This window comes from Lissotriton helveticus, chromosome 4_1 (genome assembly GCF_964261635.1).
Source record: "Lissotriton helveticus chromosome 4_1, aLisHel1.1, whole genome shotgun sequence".
Taxonomy (NCBI): Eukaryota; Metazoa; Chordata; class Amphibia; order Caudata; family Salamandridae; genus Lissotriton; species Lissotriton helveticus.
In genome coordinates, this window is record NC_136063.1 from 1541452029 (window position 1) to 1541475474 (window position 23446).

General features: G+C 42.8%; 1 protein-coding gene across 2 annotated transcripts in view; it reads right to left on the reverse strand.

The window, feature by feature from the left end:
• LIMD1 (LIM domain containing 1) overlaps positions 1-23446 on the reverse strand; it is a 411104-nt gene that overhangs the window by 303250 nt on the left and 84408 nt on the right. For both annotated transcript variants that reach the window (XM_078688169.1, XM_078688170.1), the window contains one exon: positions 3052-5077. In XM_078688169.1, the coding sequence (XP_078544295.1) occupies positions 3052-4489 (1438 nt within the window). In that variant the 5' untranslated portion in view covers positions 4490-5077. The remainder of the gene's footprint in view (positions 1-3051; positions 5078-23446) is intronic.

The following is a 23446-nucleotide window of genomic DNA, read 5'->3' on the forward strand; positions in this document are numbered from 1 at the left end:
GACCCGGAATGTACTGCCATTAACCTGCTAATTTAGGCCAGTGCACAACATTGTTGTCATGCTCTCTCTGCCTCCCATAGTGCTCTCCGTGCTCCTGACAGGTAAGGAAAAAAGTGTTTATTTGCTTTTCTGATACCCGAGCCTACAGCAGCACATTTGCATGTACCATACATGCTGTTAGACCCGATTCAGGTCTCAATAGATGTTAATGGCAGAAATACCTTCTGCCGATAATTTTTTTTAAATCTCCCACATTCGTCTTGTAAAATGTTGGCATGTATGTAATACTGACCCATGTAGCCGGAAAAGTATGTTTACCTTGCAAAAGCATGGCGGAAGGTAGGCTTACACACTACGCAAAAACCTTAATTTAAACATCATAGGTCCTGGTCTTGGAGCAGTGCTTTTAAGAAATAAAAGAAACCAACACTTTGTTTATATAAAACATCTCCCCATTTCCAACTAGTCATAGGAAGGGGCAGGAGTGGCCTCTCAAGTGAATGACAACAGCTCATTCTTTCGATCCAATAAAAAATATAATTACCCGCAACATAAATACACAAAGCTGGGGAGAAAATCGTTGGGAATAAAAAGTGAATTGTCCCTGTCAGATGATAGAGCTGCATATAAGTTAATAATTATTATTCTGACATAAATATATGGCGCAAATAAAACATGTCTGAAAAAAATGTAATGGCCTCCAGACAATGCAAAGAACCATCTCTTAAATTAGAGCTCTGCGTGCTAAGCATTTCCTAGTCAACAAAGGTTGATTTTTTAATGTTACATAAGTGGCTTCGATTGTCTGACAATACTTAATTAACATAGAATGATGTCTGCAAATAGTTTGAAAACTATTAGGGCCTAATTATGAGTGGCTTGTTAAATTCGGTCTCGTGTGTAAACACGGGTTTACACACAGGACGGAATTAAGAATTTGGTGTTATTAAACGCATCATATAATTATTGCATGCGTTAAAATAACTCAACATTCATTAAATTTCGGCAGGTCAAACCTGTATTTACCATGTCATTTGGATTTTGGTGCGTTAAACACCAAAATATGCATGTTATTTCCCATAGACTCATAATAGGTGTTATTTATCGCACTTGATAAATAACGTAACCTGTAGTATTGTTATTTATCAGTGGCCAAAAATAATGCCTCTACTCTTAATCAGAACCTCAGTGTTTCTTTTCTTCTTTAATATTTAGTTGTTTCTCTCAGGAGTGCCAAAAGGATTATGCGTTGTGGAAAATGTGTGAAAAGGTTCGGCAGGAAAACATATCCATACAATATCCAGCTGAGTAGATCTGGGTCATTTTTTTTAATTCCGCTTTTTGTTTAAATAGTGCACCAATAGTCTTTAAAATTTGCTTCCACCTACCACAAAAACACACAAGACCCACAAACTCAGGGCCAGCCTTTAGCATGGGTGAGCTGGGCCCAGGGCGCCAATATTCTGAGGAGCGCACGGAGCTGTATGCATTAAGGTTTTACCAGCAACAGCGCCCTTCTCATCTTGCTCAAGCCCTGTTCTTGTCCCTGCCTGTTCGTTTTTATCTGATATATAAAGTGGTTTTGGTCCTTCATTACTATATGGTGGGCGATAGGTTTAACACCCCTTTAGCCCCCTTCCCTCCCTTCACCCTCTGATCCCTCTGGACACACACCAACAAAAACCATCATCTGTGTGAGCCAGCTAAGCTATCTGTGATTTAGGTGGGCTGGGGAGGTCCGGAGCTGTTTCTGTTTAGGGGCGGGCCCCTGCTCATCCAGGTACTGACCAGTGAACACAGAAGTGACCCCCTTATTCCTCATTAAATTCACTTCTATCAGCAAGGGCGCCATTATTTAATATGACGTACAATGATTTCCGATGATTGCATATCTGTATCAAATAAGTGCTGTTTTTATTGTATTGTATATATATGTTATTTATGCTTTTATGATTTTAAAAGAATCGAATAAAGTGTTTCTTGACTGACTGACTTATCTCCGACCAGTCCCAGGGCGCTGTTTTAGCAAAGGCCGGCTCTGATCAGGTTCATGTAGTCTGTGCGGTGCCACCAAGAAAAACAAGGAAAAGGGAGCATCCCCTCAATTACTCAGTTCATGGGCAGTGTGTTTTGTTTTGCTTACACCTCGTTTTGCAAGGCAGAACAACAGGAACTGCACAAACCATTAAAACATCATAAATCCGCCCGTTTCGTAGGTTCACCTATAGAGTAAGCTTGGGCAGATTTTGTAGCTCAGTTTGGCATGCAGGCGCATTAAGAAAAGAGGCTGTGGATCTGTGGATTAGTTTTGGCCACCTCTAAAACTCAGGACAACATCTACCTTCCAACATCATGAAGTTAATAAAAAGGGCGGAATTTTGAAGCATATATTGGCATATGTGCTTAAAAAACACTAACATGATTTTGGCAGAAGTTTTTGCTTTTTATAAGGGGGAGCAGATCAATGCATTTAAGAAATAAAAAAAATTCTAGAGCTAAAAATAAAGACTCATCTAATGCGGGATTCATAAGTGAAATAGTGTTGTAGCAAATTAGAAACATTGGTAAACAGAACTGTTTTAATAGCATAACATCCTGCAACACATCGTCACTAAAACATTTTCCATGGCAAATAGAACATGAACATCATCGAACCTGTCCCAAAACGCGTATTTAATCCGTAAGTAGCCCAATAGCAAAATATGAAAATGATTGCTAACATGACAAGTAGAAGACTACAAGTGTACCAAGAAACCAACTACACCGCACATCAATAAAATAAAATTAACTTTCAGAAAATCAAGTAAACTGATCATTAAACACTGCCAACCTTCAAAAAAGCTAATCCACTAGAAATGCAGTAAGCACTAAACCAAGCAAACCTCAGATCGTTGAAACAAAATGGTCACTGACAGCTAAACAACGACATAACGTTGGGGTGAGAAGTTGGGGGAGATCATATGAAAACATCACACTTTAAGCAAAATACTTGCATCCATCTAACTTATGGGAAAAGGGTGAGGAAATAGTATTGGAAATATTTACACTTACCAAAGTAGTCAGCCCTGGGCTGAGCATCCATCTCTTGCTCAAGACGCTTGGTGAGTGCTTCCAATTTTATTTCCGCGGTTGATGGACCTGGTTCTTGTTGCGGCGTGAGACTCTGGCAAGGCAATTTTACTTTGGTGGTGTTGGACGTTTCTTGGTGCAAACTGCTGTGGCCAGAATCTAATGGATGAATATTGACTCCTGGGAGTGATAAGGGAGTGCGTGGAGCCACATGTCCGTGGGATATTACGCCGTGGGCATTCTTTTCAGGATGTACCCCATGGTCACCACCAGCTGTTCCCCGCTGGTCCTCATGATCTTTGCAGTCACTGTTTGTCGATGGGTAATATGTGTGGGACTGCTGACCCACTGCATTCGAAGTTAAAGGGCTAGGAACTGAACTGGAGACTAATGATTTTAGATTACCCTGAAACTGTGAACGATGTTCTGTGTCAACTTTGTGTGAAGAGCCATTTTCCGTGTGTTTGTTCAGGTACCCAGAAAATCCATGAGCAGGCAATGCTGATGGGACAGAGAAAGAGGAGGATCTTTGTTGCGTTAGTCCTACTGGCTTTTCATTAACAAAGTTGACTGAAGATGACAGAGCGGCTAATCGGTGCGAGAAAGAGGATGATCTTTGACCTAGTGGGTTTTGTTCATGATTGTTCCAGTTTTGAGATTCATTTGAGCTTTTTTGATTCTTTGAGCCAGTCTCTGTTGTCCTACTGATTGTTGGCAACTGTTGATAAGGATAATCGGCATGGTCTTTCACAGGGCTCTTTGGCAGCTGATTGTTGTTAAGTATGCTTAACTGTAAACTTCCTTTTCGAGGCCTTGGGTCTAGAATCTTCTCGCGACCTCCTCCCCAACCAGGGCTAACAAGGTGCGCATCATGATGGTTTGGAAAAACTGGACGGGAAGTGCCAGGACTCATCTGTTCCAACCCTGAGTAGCTATATTCTGAGCCTGCCGATTCTCCTTCGGAGCTACCCCTTCTACCGTCGTGAATATGCTTGTGCCGCTGCATATCTGTTGGAACATGGTTGGAAAGCATGGGTTGGCTGCTGTTGCTCACATTCCCTGAGTGCCCCAAAAGTGCAGCTGATGAGCCGAGTGGTGGTTTGGCAGCACTTTCCACAGGAGACAGCGTGGTGCTTCCTGCTGCACCCCTCAAAAGGAATTGCTGCTGCTGGCTCCCGACACCCACTCCTCCATTGAGTGAGCCAGGGCAAGACACATTCTGATCCTCCTGTTGCTCCAGCAGTTGCTTTTGCAAATGGATCCTTGCCATCTTGGCAGCAAACACCTTTCTTGTCTCTTCAAACTCAGGGTTGTTAACAACCCCCTTGTCCACCCGGAACAGCCCATCCTTCGAGGCCTCGTACAAGTTAAGATCTTCAATGAATTTGCTTGCTTCCAAGCCTAGGTCGTAGTTATCCATCTGTACGGACTGTAATCTTTTTGGTGACGTTAGATGTTCATCGAACTTTAAATTACTCAATTACATATTACGTCTCTACATAACATACACAGAAGCACTTGTTCTCTGTTGGTTATTCACCTCAGGTGAGAAAAAAATCATGGCTGTTCTAGAGTTATTTAAATGAACACATTTCCAAAGTCATTGGTAGAGAGGATACATGCTCACAGGGCTCAAACAAAAATCAACATCTGACTAACCAGTCTGCTGCTGAAATTCCAGTGTAGGCTCAGTTTGTGCTCTGCTCAACTCCATGCAAGTCTTTAACCAGTGCAAAAAACCGGAGACAGGTAACCGCAGGTTCGCCGCGTTCTTGTACGCTCAAAGCCAGGCTGGCGGGCATATGCCTTCGAATGGCGACTGGAGAAATCCTTTTGTTCTTCTGACGTCTCTATATCTGCCTCCTCTGGCTCACATCTCTGTTTTTTATAGACATCAGACAGATCAGGTTATATTTAGAGGCCGTGTAATGAGTCAGATGTTAAGAGACATTCATACGCTAGGGATGACAGCATTACTCTCAAGCGGCAGAGATTCCAGTGGCCATCCCTAAAGGATGAAAACATGTACATTTTAAAGAAGGAAACCTTGATAGACTGTTACATTTTAAACAACATTTATAAAATAGGTTTATGAAGCCCTGAGAATAAACCAGTATGACAATTAAAATAAAGACTTTAGGCTTCCAGCCAGATTTGAGGATAGCATTCCCCTCAGGTCAGGAGTTAAGCTGCAGTTGTCTTTTTTTGTTGCCCAGGGAAACTCCACCAGGAAAAAGAGATCCAGTTCCTCGTGATGTGGCCACCCAGAATTATTTGCATTGCTTCTGGCACATTCCAGACCACACATGTATTACACCTGCACTTCCTTCCTCTCACTGCTCTGCCAAGCGAGTGCTGGAAACTAGGGAACATGTAGCGGCAAACGGGAGATCACAACGCAGAAAGTCAAGCATTGGGAATAGACTTATCTGGAGAGCAGCCATGGGGATAACTGAACAGGAAACATACCTGGCAAAAAAGGGAGGATTCCACTGGATTCCCCTACTATGCTGTTTAGAGTAGAGGTATTATGACTGAAAGGTCCTCTCCCTATTCAAACACTGGCACAAAGAGTGGCGGGCTCATAAATATTTCTTCGGTCACCGATCTTCACTTGAGTGAGAAGGTTAAACTCCCTTGCCTGCTTTTATATTCAGTGCCACAGCCTAGAGTTCATCTAGCAGCTAGAAGCGGTGCACTAAGGCACCACTACAACCTGGATTACACATGGGAAACATTTTGGCCAAAATATGCTGCCTACATCTATCTGATTTCAAAAAAGGCTAGCCTTAGCCAGTCGGTTTCGGGTGTATTTTGCTTTTTTATGCGAAATTCTAGAAATACACCATTACACCACTTTGCATAGTTCTGTGCCATTCGCTGTAAAGATGTACCACAAATGCACTGAAACAACAAAAATCAAACAGCTTTTGTTTGCGTTGGATTTTTTTGCACTTGTTTTAGTGCAAAATGAGTCCTTGTGTCAAAAATTGGTGTGAGGTGTGAGGATGCTCGTGTGCTAACATATAGCTTGACATGACAGATTTTCATTCCACGCAATTATGCGTGATTTTGGTGAAACTTGGCATAATTACATATAAATATGTGAGTTTCACACACCCATAAATGAATCCCATCTCAGATCTGATGAGATAGGAGTGAAGTAAGAGAACAGCTTGTTTAGGCCAATAAGATGCATATTATATTGATTCTCAAGCTTACATGTTTGTTCGTGTGGTGTGATATGAAGATTCATGATGTGTTAGATTCCCCACTTGTAATCCAACACATCTGTTTGGTCAGGAAGGTAGCAGAGATCCCAAGCCTTATGTGGGCGATCAAGTCCCTTGAAGAGCTAGAGGGCCCCTAAGCATGATGGCTTGATGCTTAAATGTGCTGATCTGGAGAAGCAGTGGACTAGTGGTCTTCATCTATATACGAATTTGTGCTACATCTGCGCTAAGTTGTGTGTCACCTGCTTCATCGCGGAGACTTGCCATAGCTTATTGAACCATAGAGTGATGGGCAAGGGTCCCTTTTTTCTCATATAAGGCAATATGTTGTGTTTCACCAATCCCGATTTTATGTAGCCTCAATGTTCAGTTGTGTGATGTCTTACCTTCCAGATTCTGAGAACGTAGACCCAGGATAGTCAGTGACTGGTCTGTTGATATGGGAAATCCCGATGCCCCTTGATATATCCCACCACCGATTTCCATACTGTCTGAATGACCACACGACTACCAAATGTGGGTGATAATATCAATCTCATCCCCACTCCAACCCACATCTGACATAAATGTGAAGAAAACGCTAGGGTCTCATGTACCATCTATATATTATTGTGTGTGCCAATTCCCTGTTGGGATACTTTGGTATGACTTTGGGATGTCAACCTACAGCCCCTCCCATTCTTCCCGAGTTCCATCTCCCCCTTCGTCTAACAGCTCCATTTCTGTGTTTGACCTGCTGAGTTGGACTGTTCTGTAGATGTTCGAAATGAGCTCTCTGGAGCCTGCATCCCTACAGACTAGCTTCTCTGTCGAAATCAGAGGGGAGGCTCTTTATACAAGAGTCTGAAGCCACTCAAGAGGGAGGTAAGTTCTTTATTCCATAATAGGCCCTTAGGTTACAGTATCAGCAGGTAGGGTCTGTCAGGACTTCATTCTCCCTCTAGCTGCCACCATCTCCTAGCTTCCACTACAGACTACACACCAACACCATGTTACTTTATTTACTCACAGTATTCCAGACACTAGCGTAGACATACAGGAAAAGGGGACACACAGGATAATACACTTTCCCGATATCAGAAATTTCCATCCTGCATGGAAAATGTAAATGAGAGGCAGTGAAGAATTGGTGTATTAGGCGATGGGAATTAGGTTAACCCACCATTCACTGCTATTTTATCATATACTATCGAGAAATGTTCTTACTGGAGTTATTAGGAAGGCATTGCGTGGGCACTGTGACTTTTCTAACCAAGTTAAACCCCATACATTGCAGTTCACTGTTGCTCAATCCATGATTAACGAGCCATTTGTTCTTGCTCTGCCTCACCACAATTCTGACATAAAACAGAGATGCACCCTACAGTACCACAGGATTTCTGGATTTACCAGCCCTCTCATCCCTGAGGGTGCCATCGGGACCTTTCTGGAAATGCGGGACTATCTCCTCCTCACATAAATTCCACCAGATGCTGCAACTTTGAGAAAATCTAAGTGAGAGGGATGCTAATTTGGAGGGATTGAAAGAAGTAGAGGACCCTAGGGATTACGTTTAATCGCCTCAACCAAAATGCTAATTCAGAGGGATTGAAAGAGGTAGAGGACCCTGAGGAATATGTTTATTTTGAGAATGTTTATTCACCTCAACCAAGATAGGTATAGGGGAGTCATCGCCTTAAATCCGTAAAGTTGTTCACGTAGGGACACCAGTTCGCCTCTCTCCAGTTTTTTAATTTGCTTGTCAGGTTGCGACCCAGATATCCAAGTAAGTGGGTTACTATTTGAATGGGTAACAGAGTTGGAGATCTTCAATACAGTTCAGAGAAATGCTCTGTTTAACAATGGTCGATTTGTCTGTTCACTTAGAAGCTCAAGCTATTTTCAAACATACGTAAGTCCTCCCGTATAGTTGGTGAATAACTCTAGGATTGGCTAGGGTAAGACCTCATCTGCAAAGTGGCAGATTCTGAAGCCTTGTCCCGAAAAAGAATTCCCCTGATGTCACTACAGGCACTAATCTTCACCACAAGGGGTTCCACCATTAGGGAAGACAGGAGAGGGGCGATCGAGCAACACTGCTTCATACTCCTGCCCAGGGGAAACTCTGTGGATCTTAGCCCTGTATCCTACCACAATCCAGTCCTTCATTCCCACCCTAGTTTACATCTTCTCGAATACATCCTTCAGCATTCCCCAACTGACCCAGTTAAATGCCTTCTCCACACACAGTGAAAGCTAAATAGCTGGAATTTTTCTTCTTCTGTCCTTGTTCACGAAATATTCAATACACATAATATTATCACTCCTTTTACTTTTTGATAGCACCCACCTTCTTCAGGATCTACCAGGTATGGAATGTGATCCACAAGTCTGTTCGCTAAGCTATTTGTAAAGATTTTCAAGTCGGTATTCAAAAGAAATATTGGTATATAGGCTGCACAGTTATTTGCATTCTTCCGTGGATTGTGAATTAATGTCATGTCAACTTTTTCAGTGTGGCCAACATGACCTCAAGGTCCTATGCAATTGTAGATCTCTATTGAGATAAGGGGACAAGACCAGGCTAAAATCACCAGTTGTGATGCAGGGTTTTCCTATAAGGTGGTCCTGGGCCACATTAGTGGAGTAGAGATTTAGACGACCGGTAACTTAAGGGGCATTAAGTTGCATGGTGCATGAGGTTAGTAGAGCTATGTCTCTCAGAGGGCTTGTGGTTAAAATTAGTCATTGTCCTAGAGAGAAAGGGTCTGCAAAATTATCTTAATCTTTATATCTGTGCTCCCACCACCATGTGCCTTTCGGCAAGACCCCCACACCTCCCCATCTGGTGGCACCTCGACCCCGGAGGGGTTATTATTGCTTCATCAGGGCATCTGGCTATTTTTTTGCTTCTTTGTGCAGTAGTCTGAAGTTGTCTTCTCTTGGAACTCCTTTTTTTCCAGGTATTGGTCTGCTTCATCCACGTGGTCTCTGCCGAAGCTTTGTAGTCTGCCACCTTGATGATCCAGGAGGTTACTGATCTCAAGCAATGATCATGGTTGTCCCTTCCAAGTAAATTGTAAGCATAAAGAATCACCCCACTGCTATGACATTTGCTGAACCATGCAGAACTCAACCTATGGATGAAAGTCTCTGCATTTTATCAGGATGATTGGTGAGAGGTCCTAGAGGAGCTGGAGTTCGTGACCTCTAAAGAGGATTGTGTCTTTCTCTCGGAGACCGCGCTTTCTTTCCTTTGTCTGCCTCGACCCATGCCTCTGCTCACCAAAGGACCCGACACTAGCACTCATGTGGACTCTAAAGAGCTGGTGTACAGCCAAGGATTACCCACACACATATTCTACTCTTCCCCTGTCAAAATCTCTTTGGGATGCTTTTACATTGGGCTGCATCTAATTTGCAAGAAAGGTCAGGCTCCATATTCAGTCTGTGTTGACATTTCCATCTTCATTGGGCCCCTCTAACCCCTCCCCTATAGGGGAGGGGTTAGGGAGTGAAGGCAGGGGCGAGAGTAAACGCACCCCACCATCCACATCGGGATATCCTTCTCCAAGAAGCACTCTCTTCAAGTCTCCTGGGGGCCTTGTTCAGTAGCTGGATGTGTTGCCATCAGTAAACCCGCACGGCTCTGCCTTCCAGACCATTTGCCTGCAGGGGGGCTAAGGGCCCGCTGCTTCAATCCATCCAGGCATCTTCCTGTGGCCTCACCCCTCCCCTTGTTCGTTGTTGGTCAGGGGGCTTGTCTGCTGCATGGCCTATTCTCAGACTTCTGGGACTACTAATCTGCTACCATGAGCTGGAGGCAAGGTTCGGTCGCAGCCTCTTTGGCAAGCAGAGTGTAATGTCTCCCCCATCAAAAGTGGCCCCTCCAGCAGGCCCAGTCTCCAGCCCACAAGGCCTCCCGGGGTCGCTTCATGGGCACCTGATGAATGGCCATCCGCTTCCTGGCTCCCTCAAGGTCCTCACTGGTCTCTTTCTTCACAGGCCTGTATATCGCCCCGGAGTATTCCGTTGTGCGAGTCCCCTCACTCAAGGACAACTCTGCAGCGCCCCCTCGAGCCCAACCCATCTCCGAGATTCATCCTTACATTATTCTTTGCCAGGGTCTCAGCTTCTCTCCACGCAGGGCAGGCAGAAGAAGGAAACTCCGTGCAGCAGGTACTTTCACTGATCTTCAATGCATACTCATCAACTCTGAAAGACCCAGCAACCTCCACAATCTGCTGCTTGATACATTCACACAGCCTCCAAGGTGGTGCCTTCTCGCATAACAAGATTAAGAAGAATTAATTGCAATTTTTTTTAACTAGACTGTATTTTGTTGTTTATCTCACTAATTGCTGTCTTTCTAGAGTTTTTTTTTTATTTATGATTATTTCAATGTGATCAGTTAATTCTCAACCTTTTCATTTTTTTTATAACCATTGTAAGTTGTGTATGTGTAAAAGAATTAATGATTCAAATAAATTAATATATTTGAAAAATAATAAAAGATATGATAAAATGAAATAACGCAATGTAGGTTAACACGTATACTTGGGATAGGTAGTTTATACTTTGGATAATGTTATGGGCTAGAGGTTTAAATGGGAAGAGCGGCAATGTCCTTAGTATAGTCATTATCCATAGCTTTAATTCAATAGAATTAGTATGCTTGGTTATGTTCAGCTCACTGCCTCTCATCACACGTTGAACGCTTACTGGAACTGATGGGTTTTCAAAGTTTCCTGAAGAATGGGAGGTATAACTGCACTCCATGTTTGTGTCATTTTAACCTCAGTTTACAAATTGTCTTGGTATAGGAGAACCTGAGATTTATTTTCGAGGGCACAGTATGTAGTCAACTTCTGTAAAAAAAAACATTTTTTAAAAACTGGATTCAGCCCCATAATGCAGGTGTCTACATCAGTTTGCACATTTTTCTTGTGAAAACCATACTTGAATGCCCGCATTGTTAATCTTTACCTCCCTAGGGATTCTTCTACATTGGTTAATGTGACCATTTTATAATAGAAGTTGGACTTCTACATTATGTACCCAATGCAGTTTTTTGCAACTTGGTGGATTCTAGTGCGGACTGTCGAACATCGCTGTAAGTGTAGCGTTGGATTGCATATCTGAGCCCCCAACACACACTACGGTCCTTTATCTCAACCTTATTCTTCAGGCACCACAAGCCTTAAAAGAGTGGCTAAGACACAAAGCTACTATTTCGAACTATTTAGCCGGGGCTTGATGCTGCATGCTTAACCCGGTATCCAAAATTATCAAATTTATTTTTGCTTATAGGTGGAGACCTGATAAGCAACTTGCATCTAAACATTTTGAGGATGCTTTGAAACTAGAATTTATGACATGAAACTGCTTCTATCAGTGTATATCGATGATGGCCCCATGACCGCACAGACCTTTTATAAATGCTCTCTACTAGATTCCTATCAGGCTATTGCTATTGCTCTTATAGTACTGGCTGAGAATGTAAGGCAACTTTCAATGTAGAAGTCCTGATTAATAGGACTTTCCTGGTAAATAACATGGTACATTCAGCAGAACCTATTCTACAGCTTTGACATGGCCATTTATTGGTCAAAGAGCTTTGCTAATGGATGACTGCTCCCATGCGAATCCACCTTCTCTAGATGACTGTTCTATTGAGCCACATTTTAGGAGGGGAAAGCAAAGGGAAAGGAGTCAGTCACTTTCAAAGTTAGATTAAAAATAATTGCGGCTGCACCAGTAGGGGGATTTCTTCCCAAAGTTTTTGAGGGGTAGGACCAATTAACTATGTGGGATAAGGACATGGCGTGTTTTCAAACCCAAGCTCTGTTAAGCCCTTCCATGTCTACTTGACCGACATAGTGTCAGGATGATTACTCGGAGTATCTCACGCTTTGGTTAATGGGGGATGTAATTTATTTGGATTTCCGTTCACACGCGAATGCCTTGGTGTTTGTTCCATTCTGGATATTGAGGTCCTTTCAACTGCCACCTCGCATTATAAGAGGCACTGTGTAAACTTCATTCTTTTTACAGATGTGGCGTTCAGCACACTCATTCCCACCCAGTCACCTGTTTTGTTATTGGGCTCCTTTCGGTGGGAACCACTCCACCACAGCGTGCGGCCTATTTGGTTTATCGATCCGAAAGTAATATCCTCTGCTGTCCTCAGGCAATCTCTGTGGCAGTCTAATTCTAGCATTACCAAGCTCCTGCTGCTCTGGTCTGTTTTCTACTTTTAGCGCAACCTATTACAGAGCTCTGTAATATGCTTTTTGCCGCTTCACGGGACTAGGTAGCGTCACTGAGGAAAAACAGTAAATAACTAGAAAGTCTACGGAGAAAGAACGTTCTCTGGAAATTTGGAAGACAGCGTCCAAACAATGCAAAATGGCAACATACCTATCAGACTGAACTATCAGACTGGGAAAATATTGTCTGCAGCCACCAATCCACACAAACGTTTCATAAATTCCTGGCTATATTGTTCTAAGACGGAGTTGCCTGCCTCCATGGGATGTGCTGAAGCATTCAACTGGCGTTAAATTAGTAACATTTTAGCAATTCAATTTGCTTTTCTCTCAGAATAAGAAATTCTCGTATTTGATTCTATGATCATTTCGTTTTTTCCCCACCCCAATTTGTATTTATATATTCTTAGAGAAGGACTGTGTACGAAACTACTGAACGTCATTCAGCCCAAATGCATGTTGGAAGATTCACTGCCAACAATGGCAGCTAGAAAGCATGCAGCGCAGACAACCTCTGACCAAGGGTTACCACATTAGCGAACAACTATTTTCATGGGAGGCAGCTCACCCTAGTCTTGAAAAAGGTCTCATCGACTTCTCTCCTGAAAAGAATATTCTATGTACCTCTTAGGTTCTCAACTTTTGTACGAAAAGGGGCTTGCCTTGGTATGGTAAGAACCTAGAAAAAGACACAAGCAAAGAACTGCATGCAGAATACTTCGAAGGCCACCTCTGTTCACGTATACGTATATTAGGCCTGTTGTTGACCTTCTGAGAAGTCAAGCTCTCAATTTCAATGCCATACACATTTAACTGCATTTTAGTGGGTCAGGCGAGGACCTCAGGGAGGCTGTGTATAACCTGTAGGGTGGGAGCTATATGGCAGAAACCTAATGCAGCCAATACCAAGGTGACATCCCTGGGGACAGGCATCTGCTCTCGGGACCTGTCCTATGCTCTTGGACATTCTTTTATAGACACAGTCAAGAAATTAAGTTTTACCTGAACCTAAAGTTGCACCATTTGGGAGAGCCCTTTTTTGCCACCCTAAGAGTTCCATAATGTTGTAGGGGTGCAGTATTTAACACCAAGTGAACTTACAGGAATGACCCCTGCCGGAGTCACCCTGAGGCACCATTTGCAGTGATTACAGTGCACCCACAATGAGATAATCAGATACATTTTTGGATTGAAGAAAAGAGACAATATGTCAAAACTTGAGTGTGCCATGTGCTCACTGGCTGACGCTTAAGTCTAAGGTAATCTTTCTAATCTTCACCCCAGTGTTCAACAGCCTCCATGGGCTGGTCCATGTTGCCTAGTTGAAAACTGTTCCAGTATCAGCCTAATCAATTCTTCGTCTCAGTCGTCAAATGATTTTCACACAAAGCGCCCATCCCTTGTGGCTAGAAGATCTGGAGGCTGGGGTCTAAGATTGGAGAATGTCTATGCTAATCCACACTCGGCAGGAAGAGCGGCAAGCAGCGGAAAAAACATGTTGAGTGCAGTGATCTCTCAAAATCGTTGTTTGATGGTTCTGGTGCCAAGAACGATGCTCACAGTGGGTCTATACACAGATGACATTAAATTAAAATAAAAATAAGCACTGGTGAACCCTAAAGGCCTGGGTTTTATGTGGAATACATGCACATACTAGCATTTTGAAATGTTGTTTTCAAGCATAGTATGCATACATGATGTTTATCACATTAAAGTCTTCCCACTGGATTTGCAAACGGTTGGAACAAAAAGGTACAAAAATGCATGTGACCGAATGTGCTGCTGGAGTGTATTTTCCAGAAATGATGACTTTGGTGGTTGGGAAGATGTGGAGATGGCTTGCACTGAAAGAGGCATTGTGCTAGGGAGGTGGTGCAGCCTTTGAGTTGCTTTTCGGACATTGGTGAGGAATTAGGTGAGGTGGTGAGGAAAGGCTAGCTTTGAAGACTGAATGCCAGTTGGCCAGGGACATCTGAGTGTATGCGTGGGCAGAACCAGGTAGGAGGTACAGACCGCTGGTGAGAAAGGGAAGTACATTGTCAAGGGCGAGTAAAGTATGGTACATGCGATCGAGTCACAGGGGCGGTTACAGTTGCCCAGTTTGCTCCTTACGAAGCCACACAGTAAGATATTAATGGAGTGGAATGCCCACCCTAATGTTCCTGCCAGAAAGCAAGGGGGGAAATATTGTCAGGAAGAAAGAAAATAAGGGGGCAAGTATTTTTGTACCTTAAGAGTGGTGTATGTATTTGTTTTGTGTGGTTTAAAGACATTTCATGGTCCCAGGGTTTAGCAAGAGTTAAACAGACTAGGATTCTTCCCTGGGTACAGATGATCCACACCATGGGAGTTTTTTTACCCCCAAGTGAGAGGCGAACTTGAAAACCATAGACGTTTTAAGAAGAGTAACATCCTGTAATGGAACATAGAGATGATCTGCTGGATGCAGTGTGTGCACGAACACGTCCACGCTGCGTGGGCACAAGCACACAATGTGTTCTCTTGTTCGAATCCTTAATCACAAATATAATGTTCCTCCATATACTGTCACTCCGCGGGAGCCTGAGGTTTCAGCTGGAAAATGTGTTTCAGAGCGTTGCAGAGGCGAATGAGTCAAAATACCCATGTAGTACAAAGCAAAGTCATCATATGCCTCAGCAGCAAATAAATCGTCTCATCTGATGCAGGAAGCAATTTTTTGTGCTTACGTCTGTGAAAAAAACAGGGAAGTATGAACTGTCACGCTGCCCACGATTCCACATTAATTCGCGATAGCAGCGTCCACCGTAACAGAGTTTAACGAATCTGCATCAATCACACTGAAAAGTGTGGATGCAACTACTACATTAGGCACAGTTCATTGACGATTACAAGCCGGCAGTGTCATTTCCGTGGAGAGTATCTTTTTTCGCGGTCTGACTGGGCTCAGGGAGAAACGGTTTGAAGGCGGGACCGGAAAGCTCACAAACTTGGCACGAGGGCAGAGAGCCTTTCACACACATCTCTGATTCATTTCCTTCAGGCCGCCGGTGGTCACAGTCAATGCTGTCTGAAAAGCATGTGAAATGAGGGGGTTTACGTGGGTGGGGCGCACTTCAGAAGCCATCAGCACAGTCGCCGCACTTTCTGTAACTTGTGCACAGCGCCAAGAAGCTGGCGAGCTTGGCGTTTGAACTTCATTCTCGCCCACCAGAGCAGCGTGCCCACGTCACGTGACCCCGCGATCAGGGTTTCTTCGTGACTGTGCCCGCGGGGCATCGGGCTTCCACTGCAGATATTTCAGATCCCCAGTGAATGCGTTCTGTCAGCTGCAGTCATAGTTCATGATACTAAGTGAACTAACTTGCCTTAAAACAATGACTTATAAACAAGCATTGGCAAAGCCAATAGATTTCACAAATGCGAACTCTATTGTCGTTGACAATGCTTTTTTACACGTTGCGCAGCAGTTGACCTGCTGTGCAACATTGATTAAAGTAAGTTTGTCAAGTTGCAGTGAAGCATAAATACAACAAGCATTGGCAAAATACAAAAAGACACACGAAGGTGTAGGAGAGTGTTGACTAATACAAGGCAAGTAACACACAAGACAATGTTACACAAGTTCATCCACTATAAGTGTCTTAATGGCATATGTTACTATGAGAGCAGTGCACATGGCAAACCTTAGCAAGACACTAGTATGTGCCTGGTGGTTTACTCTTGGTGCAACGGGACTGTATAAAAATAAGACCCCTTTGGAGGAGGGGGAGGGAGTGATTTCTAGCAGATTTTTTGGGGCACTGAATATGTAGCCATTTCGATAACTGTGTCTACTAGGACTACTGCAATGGATGAAAAATAGTGGTGCCTAGCAAAAATTCTTGGACATCGGTTTAGCAATTGGTAAACCTAGAGTTGATATGAGATGATCAATCAACTCGTTGATGGCACCTGAATAGATCCAAGATGTTAGGAAATAGACCAGTGTTGGCAGTGACCGGAGGCTGGTAGTAGCAATGCTCAGGGCTCGGCCTCTACAGTGAGGGATAAATCCCTGGACACATTTGAAGTAGGATTTGGTGGGACTCTGAATCAGAGTAGCAGGTGTGACTCCTACCTTCATGAGTAATAACAATGGGTGAAAGTGATATTTGTGCTGTGTGGGGCGTCAGGTACCACCACGTCTGTACAGAGATGTGTGGCCTAACAACACAACCAGCAAGTGTCAATTGGGGAACCTGGTTGCAGCTGAGAGCTGCAATAGTTTTCCAATTGTGAGGGAAAGTTTTTTTTTAAGTCGATAAGAATTTGCTTGTGGTAACTGGAAGCCTCACACAGTCCGGGCTCAAGGATGGTTTAATCAGCAGTTTCAGCTCATTGACTTGGGCTGGTGCAGGACAATGACAATTCTTACTTGCTGATTCAGTATAGACATGTATTGTTCTGATTTATTGTTTTTCCCTTTATTGGACAATAGTCATAATTTAATTGATAAAATAGACACAAAAGAAAAACAGCACTAAGTCTTTGGAGTTATTATAAGCCAATGCAGAACGGAAGAGCTCCAGAAAAAGAACTTTCAGTGCAAGACTGAATTGGGTTAAATAAACATTAAAGTTACCGGATGACTTCACGTCATTGGGAAGCCACCATCCTCTATTTTTTTTTATCCACAAACCCTTTCAATTTTGAACTTTTGTTCAATTGGCTCAATTGATGTGAATCAGAACTACAGCTCCCAAAATGCAACAGGTTTTTGAATGAGACTCTGGCACTGCTGTATGGTGTGAATGATGACTTGAAGTCATCAGCTAAAATGAACTGATCCAAGCAACTGAGGTTACTTTCTGCCAAAAACAATGTGGGCCAATGTAGACGAAAGTCACATCATGTAAGACGAACTGTCTCAAGATGAACATGGCCATTGTAATCCCTGCTCGGATACAATATCTGACTGATGCTGCTATTTGTACAAAACACATAGGGAAACAAATGCAGATTAGATTGTCTTGATCTGGAAGAAAAATCAACAACTCAAGGAGGGAGTAGCAAGCACGGATAACAGTGGGAACAAACACGAGGGACGTTTGCGAAGCAACATGGGATGGGGCCATAAATACAAAAAGACACACTAAGGTGCGTGGAAGGGAGCAGCAAGAAAGACAGTGAGTGGGGAGGGAAACAAACATGAAGGACGTGTGGGAAGCAACATCTGGAGGGGGAGGTTGTAGGGAGCACCAACAACAGTAAGTGGGAGGAGGCTGGGGGGCGAAAACAAGATGAGGGAATGCGAACACAACTGCATAGCCATGCACTCTCTAAAAAGGCATGTCCAACATTTTAAAAAAAGTACCTGGAAGAAGCCTGCAGCTATTAGAAGGACACTGGGCAAAGGCAGGAAACTGTACTTGGCCCAAGCTCCATTACAGACACACACAGAAGACTCAACGTTAAAACCCCAGGATAAAGCAGGAAGGAGCAGGAGGCACTGACAAAACAAAATCAAGGAAATAAAAGCGATGTGGGAGCCAACCAATGGTAAGGAATGGGTGGGCTCTAAGCCCCTTTTAAGGTTTTTTTTTCCTTTACAAGAGATTTTGCAAGGGCTGTGCAGGCGAAACATAAAAACAGAGAGACCAGGTATCGGGGAGTAAGCATGCAAAAAGTTGATAAATCTATACATCGTAGGCAATCCTGCATCTCCACCCATTGGACATTTTCAAAATCTTAAGAAGTTGGTCAAGACATCTATGAGAAGTGCATATTTCTAGGCACACCGTTATTTAATTTGGTCATATTCCTGCGAAGTGCCCAAAGGCAAACAAGCCACCAGACTGGGGTAAAGGGAAATGTGTATGATGCGTATGCTTCCAGAGAATCCAGTTTTTAATTCATGTAGAAAACGTTGTCTGTAGCTGGCTAGCCAAAGCAATAGTCGAACACACAAGCACCCACCTTGCAACACTCTGTGAAAGATGGCAGAGATAGTTAAGAGTGCTCCACAAGAAAGAATGGGGGAGGATATTGGCTTATCATTCAGTGATATCCAAGACCGGCTGGTTTAAATTTATACAGTTCACCGAAAAAAGGCTCCCATGAGCCGCCCCCAAGCTGACAAGCTTTGTAACGCCTGTATGCTATGAGTGGGATTATATCTGAGAAAACTGGCAGCATGTCCAGCAACCCGTAAATATTCTCTACTGATGAGGGAGGAACCCTGAAACACTGGTGTCTAGAGATACGAATTCGAAAGACGACAATAGCGGAAAAATAATATGAACTTTGTGTGCAAAACTGAACTACAACTATCAAGACGCTATGGGGTAATGGCACTGTTACATACAAGCAGTGCGTTCCTACCCATTATCACCACCGTCCTGCATAGGGCCTATTGTCTGTCAAAATCAACCAATTTGGGGCGTGGCCATACATGATGGCCAACAAGACACTAATCAGGACTTCCTCAGTGCCATAATCAAATCCTTCACAACCCTGTATATCGCCTGCCCGCAAATCTGCCCTACCAGCTCCATAGGTGGCTGCCCTGTTGCTGGATGCCAATCATAGGCTGTACTGCTGCAGACGCCATTCGGCCCGGCTGCGCTGGAGGACTGCCATTGAAGAGCTTGGGAGCAGAGGCAAGGGGAACGTCCCCTGGGGAGGATGTAGCCTTGCTTTCTGTGAGGCCTTAGAAGGCTGGACTGGGTGGCTCCCAGTGCTGTATTGCGACCCCAGATAGGCCAAGGGACATGGCAGACACCTGTGTTGTGGTGGCTGTGGGATGTGCCAGAGGCCCGAGAGATGGTGAGGGGCTCCTCTTCCCCTGCCGGTGCCGGCGGTGCTCCTTGTTGTATTGAGAGAGGAAAGCCCAGAAATTGGGGCAAGTGTAGCCTGGGAGCAGCGGAGTGGCGGGCACCTGTGATTGTGATGGTATCTGCCTCACCTTTTGCTTTTTGCATTGGTTTGTTTCTTTGAAAAATAAATGTAAAGCATTAAAATAAATTAAAGAAATCAATCAATTCTTTCCAGGTGAAAACGCCAACAGTCCTCGCTGAGGAAAAGCAGATGCAAATCTGATACATATGTTGTGGTCTTGCCCATCACTGTCCCAAGTTGGAAGTCATGGTGAGACTGGAACAAGTAACAAATACACTACACTAAATGCATTTGAGGCTTGCATACTGGGAAACAAAAAAGTATACCCTAAAAGCACAGTTTCTTGATCTGGCTCTTTTACTGGAGAAGAGGGCCATCATAAGCCGCTGGAAAACCATCAGTGTGCCAAGCACTCATGAGGGGAACTGAGCGCTGATGCAATGGGGTGAAGCTGATGGTAGGACGCTCAGCGGGGAAGACTTAACAAATGAATCCTGTTAAAAGTATCCTGGCACATTTTTGACTGGGTTCAAGGCAACCACCGTAAACGATCTACACCTGCCTTAGTCCAGATGCAGAACGCTAGTGGAGCAGCATCCATTTAGGCTCCATCTTCATTTAGCATTTATGTGCATTTACATGTAACCTACATATCCAATGTGTGATTAACTTCATTAACCTTGGTGTTTCACTCGAGTAAGAATTGTAGTAGCCCATCACTTCTGAGCATGTTAAGAAATCATATGTAGCTGTACTGAGTTGAATGATAATCAATGTAACTGCCTTTACTGAATATATTTACACTTTTAATAAAAATGGATCAATTGCTAAAGATTAATAATACTGTAATGTGTTTCCATTTTGATTTTCAAGTTAACTTAGCTTGACATTGTGCCTTGACTGAGCATTGCACACTTTAAAGTTTGCCAGTATGCTGTTTTTGGGTTCATCGTTAGTTAGAGAAAAGTTTATTGTTATGTATTAGACTGATAGTGAGGTCTGAGAAAGGAAAGCTGGCAGCAGACGTGGAGGATGCCGGTGAAAGGATCCTTCTGTACCTTGAGTACTAGGAAGATGCAACTCTCAAAGTATATGTGTAACAAATTTTGTGAGGGTGGCAATTTGGAGAGTGTATGGGCTCCTGGGAAAGGCCGCCATGGGATTGGCTCTGGACTGTGAGAGCGAGAGATGGATGCTCTGGAACCTTCAATTGTGATTTTAATTAGTGTTGTATAGTTAGTTAGAGCAGACCTTACCCAACTTGGAAGTCGGCATAACTCTCTGTTGTTTTTTTCCCTAAGTGGAAAGCTTCATGTTAGACACCTTTTCATTTCCTCTGAATTTCTAATGAGTTTCGCAGAATGCTGACACCCTTTTCACTTCCTCTTTGGAAATCCCAAACTTTCTTTCATTTCTTAATTTAGACAGAGGGAGCTACTTTATGGAACACATAATTTGGATATTTTCTTTTCTTTACATATTGATTGTTATTATTTTGTATTTTCTAATAGTTACATCTAAAATACTTGATCATCTAAATATTCTGGCTGTATTAATATATTTTCTTAACCATTGCAAATTTCACTGATTGATGATGTGACTAATACGGTTGAATACTATTCTATCGGTTATTACAGTGAAGTCACATTGGTTTCTCTGTATTTGAAACACATTTTTGATGATGTTAACTCCCTCTCAGTGCTCCAAGTCAACAATCAAAGGTCCATACGACCAGTGGGGGGATTCCGGTTGATGATTTTTCCAAATTAATATTCAAATGCCTGCTCTCCTTCAGTAGTAAACCGTGATTGAGCTAGGATAGTGCAGAGAATTGCGTTAGCAATGTATGCCAAGATATACAGTGGACACTTGCTACACACTTTAACTGATTTTGCTCCATGCCTGATGATAGCGCTGTTCACGTTTGGTATCCTCCTTATGTGCTACCCTACATAACAAAAACAGTAAAACTTGAACTTTGTTTCTTCTCCCTTAAAATTTGACTGCATGTCATAAGATATTCCTGTGTTGACTACTAAAATGTAACCGTGACAACAAGCTGTGTAACCAATTTGGCCTGCTAAACCCGCTGTTTGCAGTTACAATATGCAGTGCGCGTTCCTGCAGTTGTAAGGTGCATCTCTACCCAGACACAGATTCTGTTTCTGTGACTCAGATCTGTCAACTGTGGGTGAAAATTAAACTTAGTTCACACTTTTGACTTGGTCTGCAAAAGTTATGTGAATTGATTTGATGGTGACATAAAGCCCTCTAACAAAACTACAGATTTTGGACGACTTTTTTTTTAACGTAAACCAGCTCCATTGATGTAACTAAATTAAAAAAAACTTTCAGATGCGCACAAAGTATGTTCCAAACAAATTCTGTTATCAGTCTGAATCACCTTGGTGCAAACCAGTCAATACTTAATTGGCAGTCTTTTCATACCAAGTAAAACAATGTGCTGGTGCAATGCAAACAGGTAGGGTACACAAACAATACACACAGTCGAAATTCAAGTCTACAATCCAGCAGGATTGAGCAAGAATGCAACTATGAATATCACACAAGAGTAGAGTTTGAAAAGTCCCCTATCACGTCCAACTTCCAGTTGTTATGCAAGAACAAATCTCTATACTGAAGTTTTACTTACTTGATCATGAATTTCTATAAAGCCCTGCAGAGATGATCTTCCTGCTCCCTCCCACAGGAAGCTATTCCTGTCGCTGAGTGTTTTTGTTGCTGGAGAGATCAATTCATTTATAAAGTCTCAAGCAGTTAGCTCTTGCAGTAACAATTTTGTTCTATAAATGAGTCATTCTTGCTTGTAATTTACCCCCGTTATTTATGGAAAGCCACCACGTCCTCTTCCATTCACCCTTTTTACAGTTAAAATGGTCTCTTTTTTTATCCGTTTTTTATTCTATTTGAAACAATCGGCCAATGTATGTTCTGTATTGTAATAATGCATTAACACATAAATGAACACATTTTTCTCAATGTGAAATGAGATTATAAATTATTGCTTGCCTATCATTACTCGATTTTCCTTTAGAAATCGTGCTACTTTGGAGTTTCCGCTTGTATAATGTGACCCTAGAGCTATTGCCAAATTAATACAATCCCACTATTTATTACCAGTTTCTGCTTATAGTTTGGATAGGTGCGTTCTAAGAAGTGCAACTTTGTGCTAATATTACCAAATGTTGCTGTTTTTCTGCATTTATTGTAGCTCTTCTGCAACTTTTGTGATGTTCCTAACTTTCAACAACGTAGCGTCATCCCCGGTAAACAAGAGAGCTATAGATTCCAACGCCCTCATCATTTGTGAATGCCATGCCAGTCACAGAAATGTCCCCTGAGGTATACCACGGGCAGGCTTAGTTTAGTTTAAAGGTGCTCCTTTTTCCACTGCCCTCCCTGTCTCTATGTTGTTGTACAGGGAGATATAGTTAATCAGCAGGTACTACAGGGCACTATCAAACACAGAGAAGTCTGCCCCATTTAATTTATATGGATGGCTCAAACAGAGTCCAAGGTTTTAAGTCAGCAGAATTGAGCTCACTAACATGCACCACCAGACCACATAATCAACAGAACACCATAATAGAAAGATATAAAGATTTTTTATTTATTATTGTTTTTATAAATTAATTCATTATTAAAAAAATAAAAAATAGACAGTTTCATAATCAAAAAAACAGATAACTACAGTGATCAAATCAAAGCTGTAAGGCCCCACACAACCCTCAAAATCTTTCATTCAATCAAAGACACATAAATACAGTCACCTCTACATCTCAAACCACATATCAATACACATACCCATATATTCATCAAACAATTCATCACTCATCCTCGTCGAGATTTCAGATGTAGCACACTTTCACTGTTCTGTGTCGTCTTCCCAGTAGGAAACTGGGGACCAGATAGCGTAATTACAGGACAGGATAGAACAACGCCAACACGCGTTTCGGTGCCGTGCCAGATCTACGGCCACACCTTCATCAGGGCATTCAACAGTGGGTAATGGGGGGA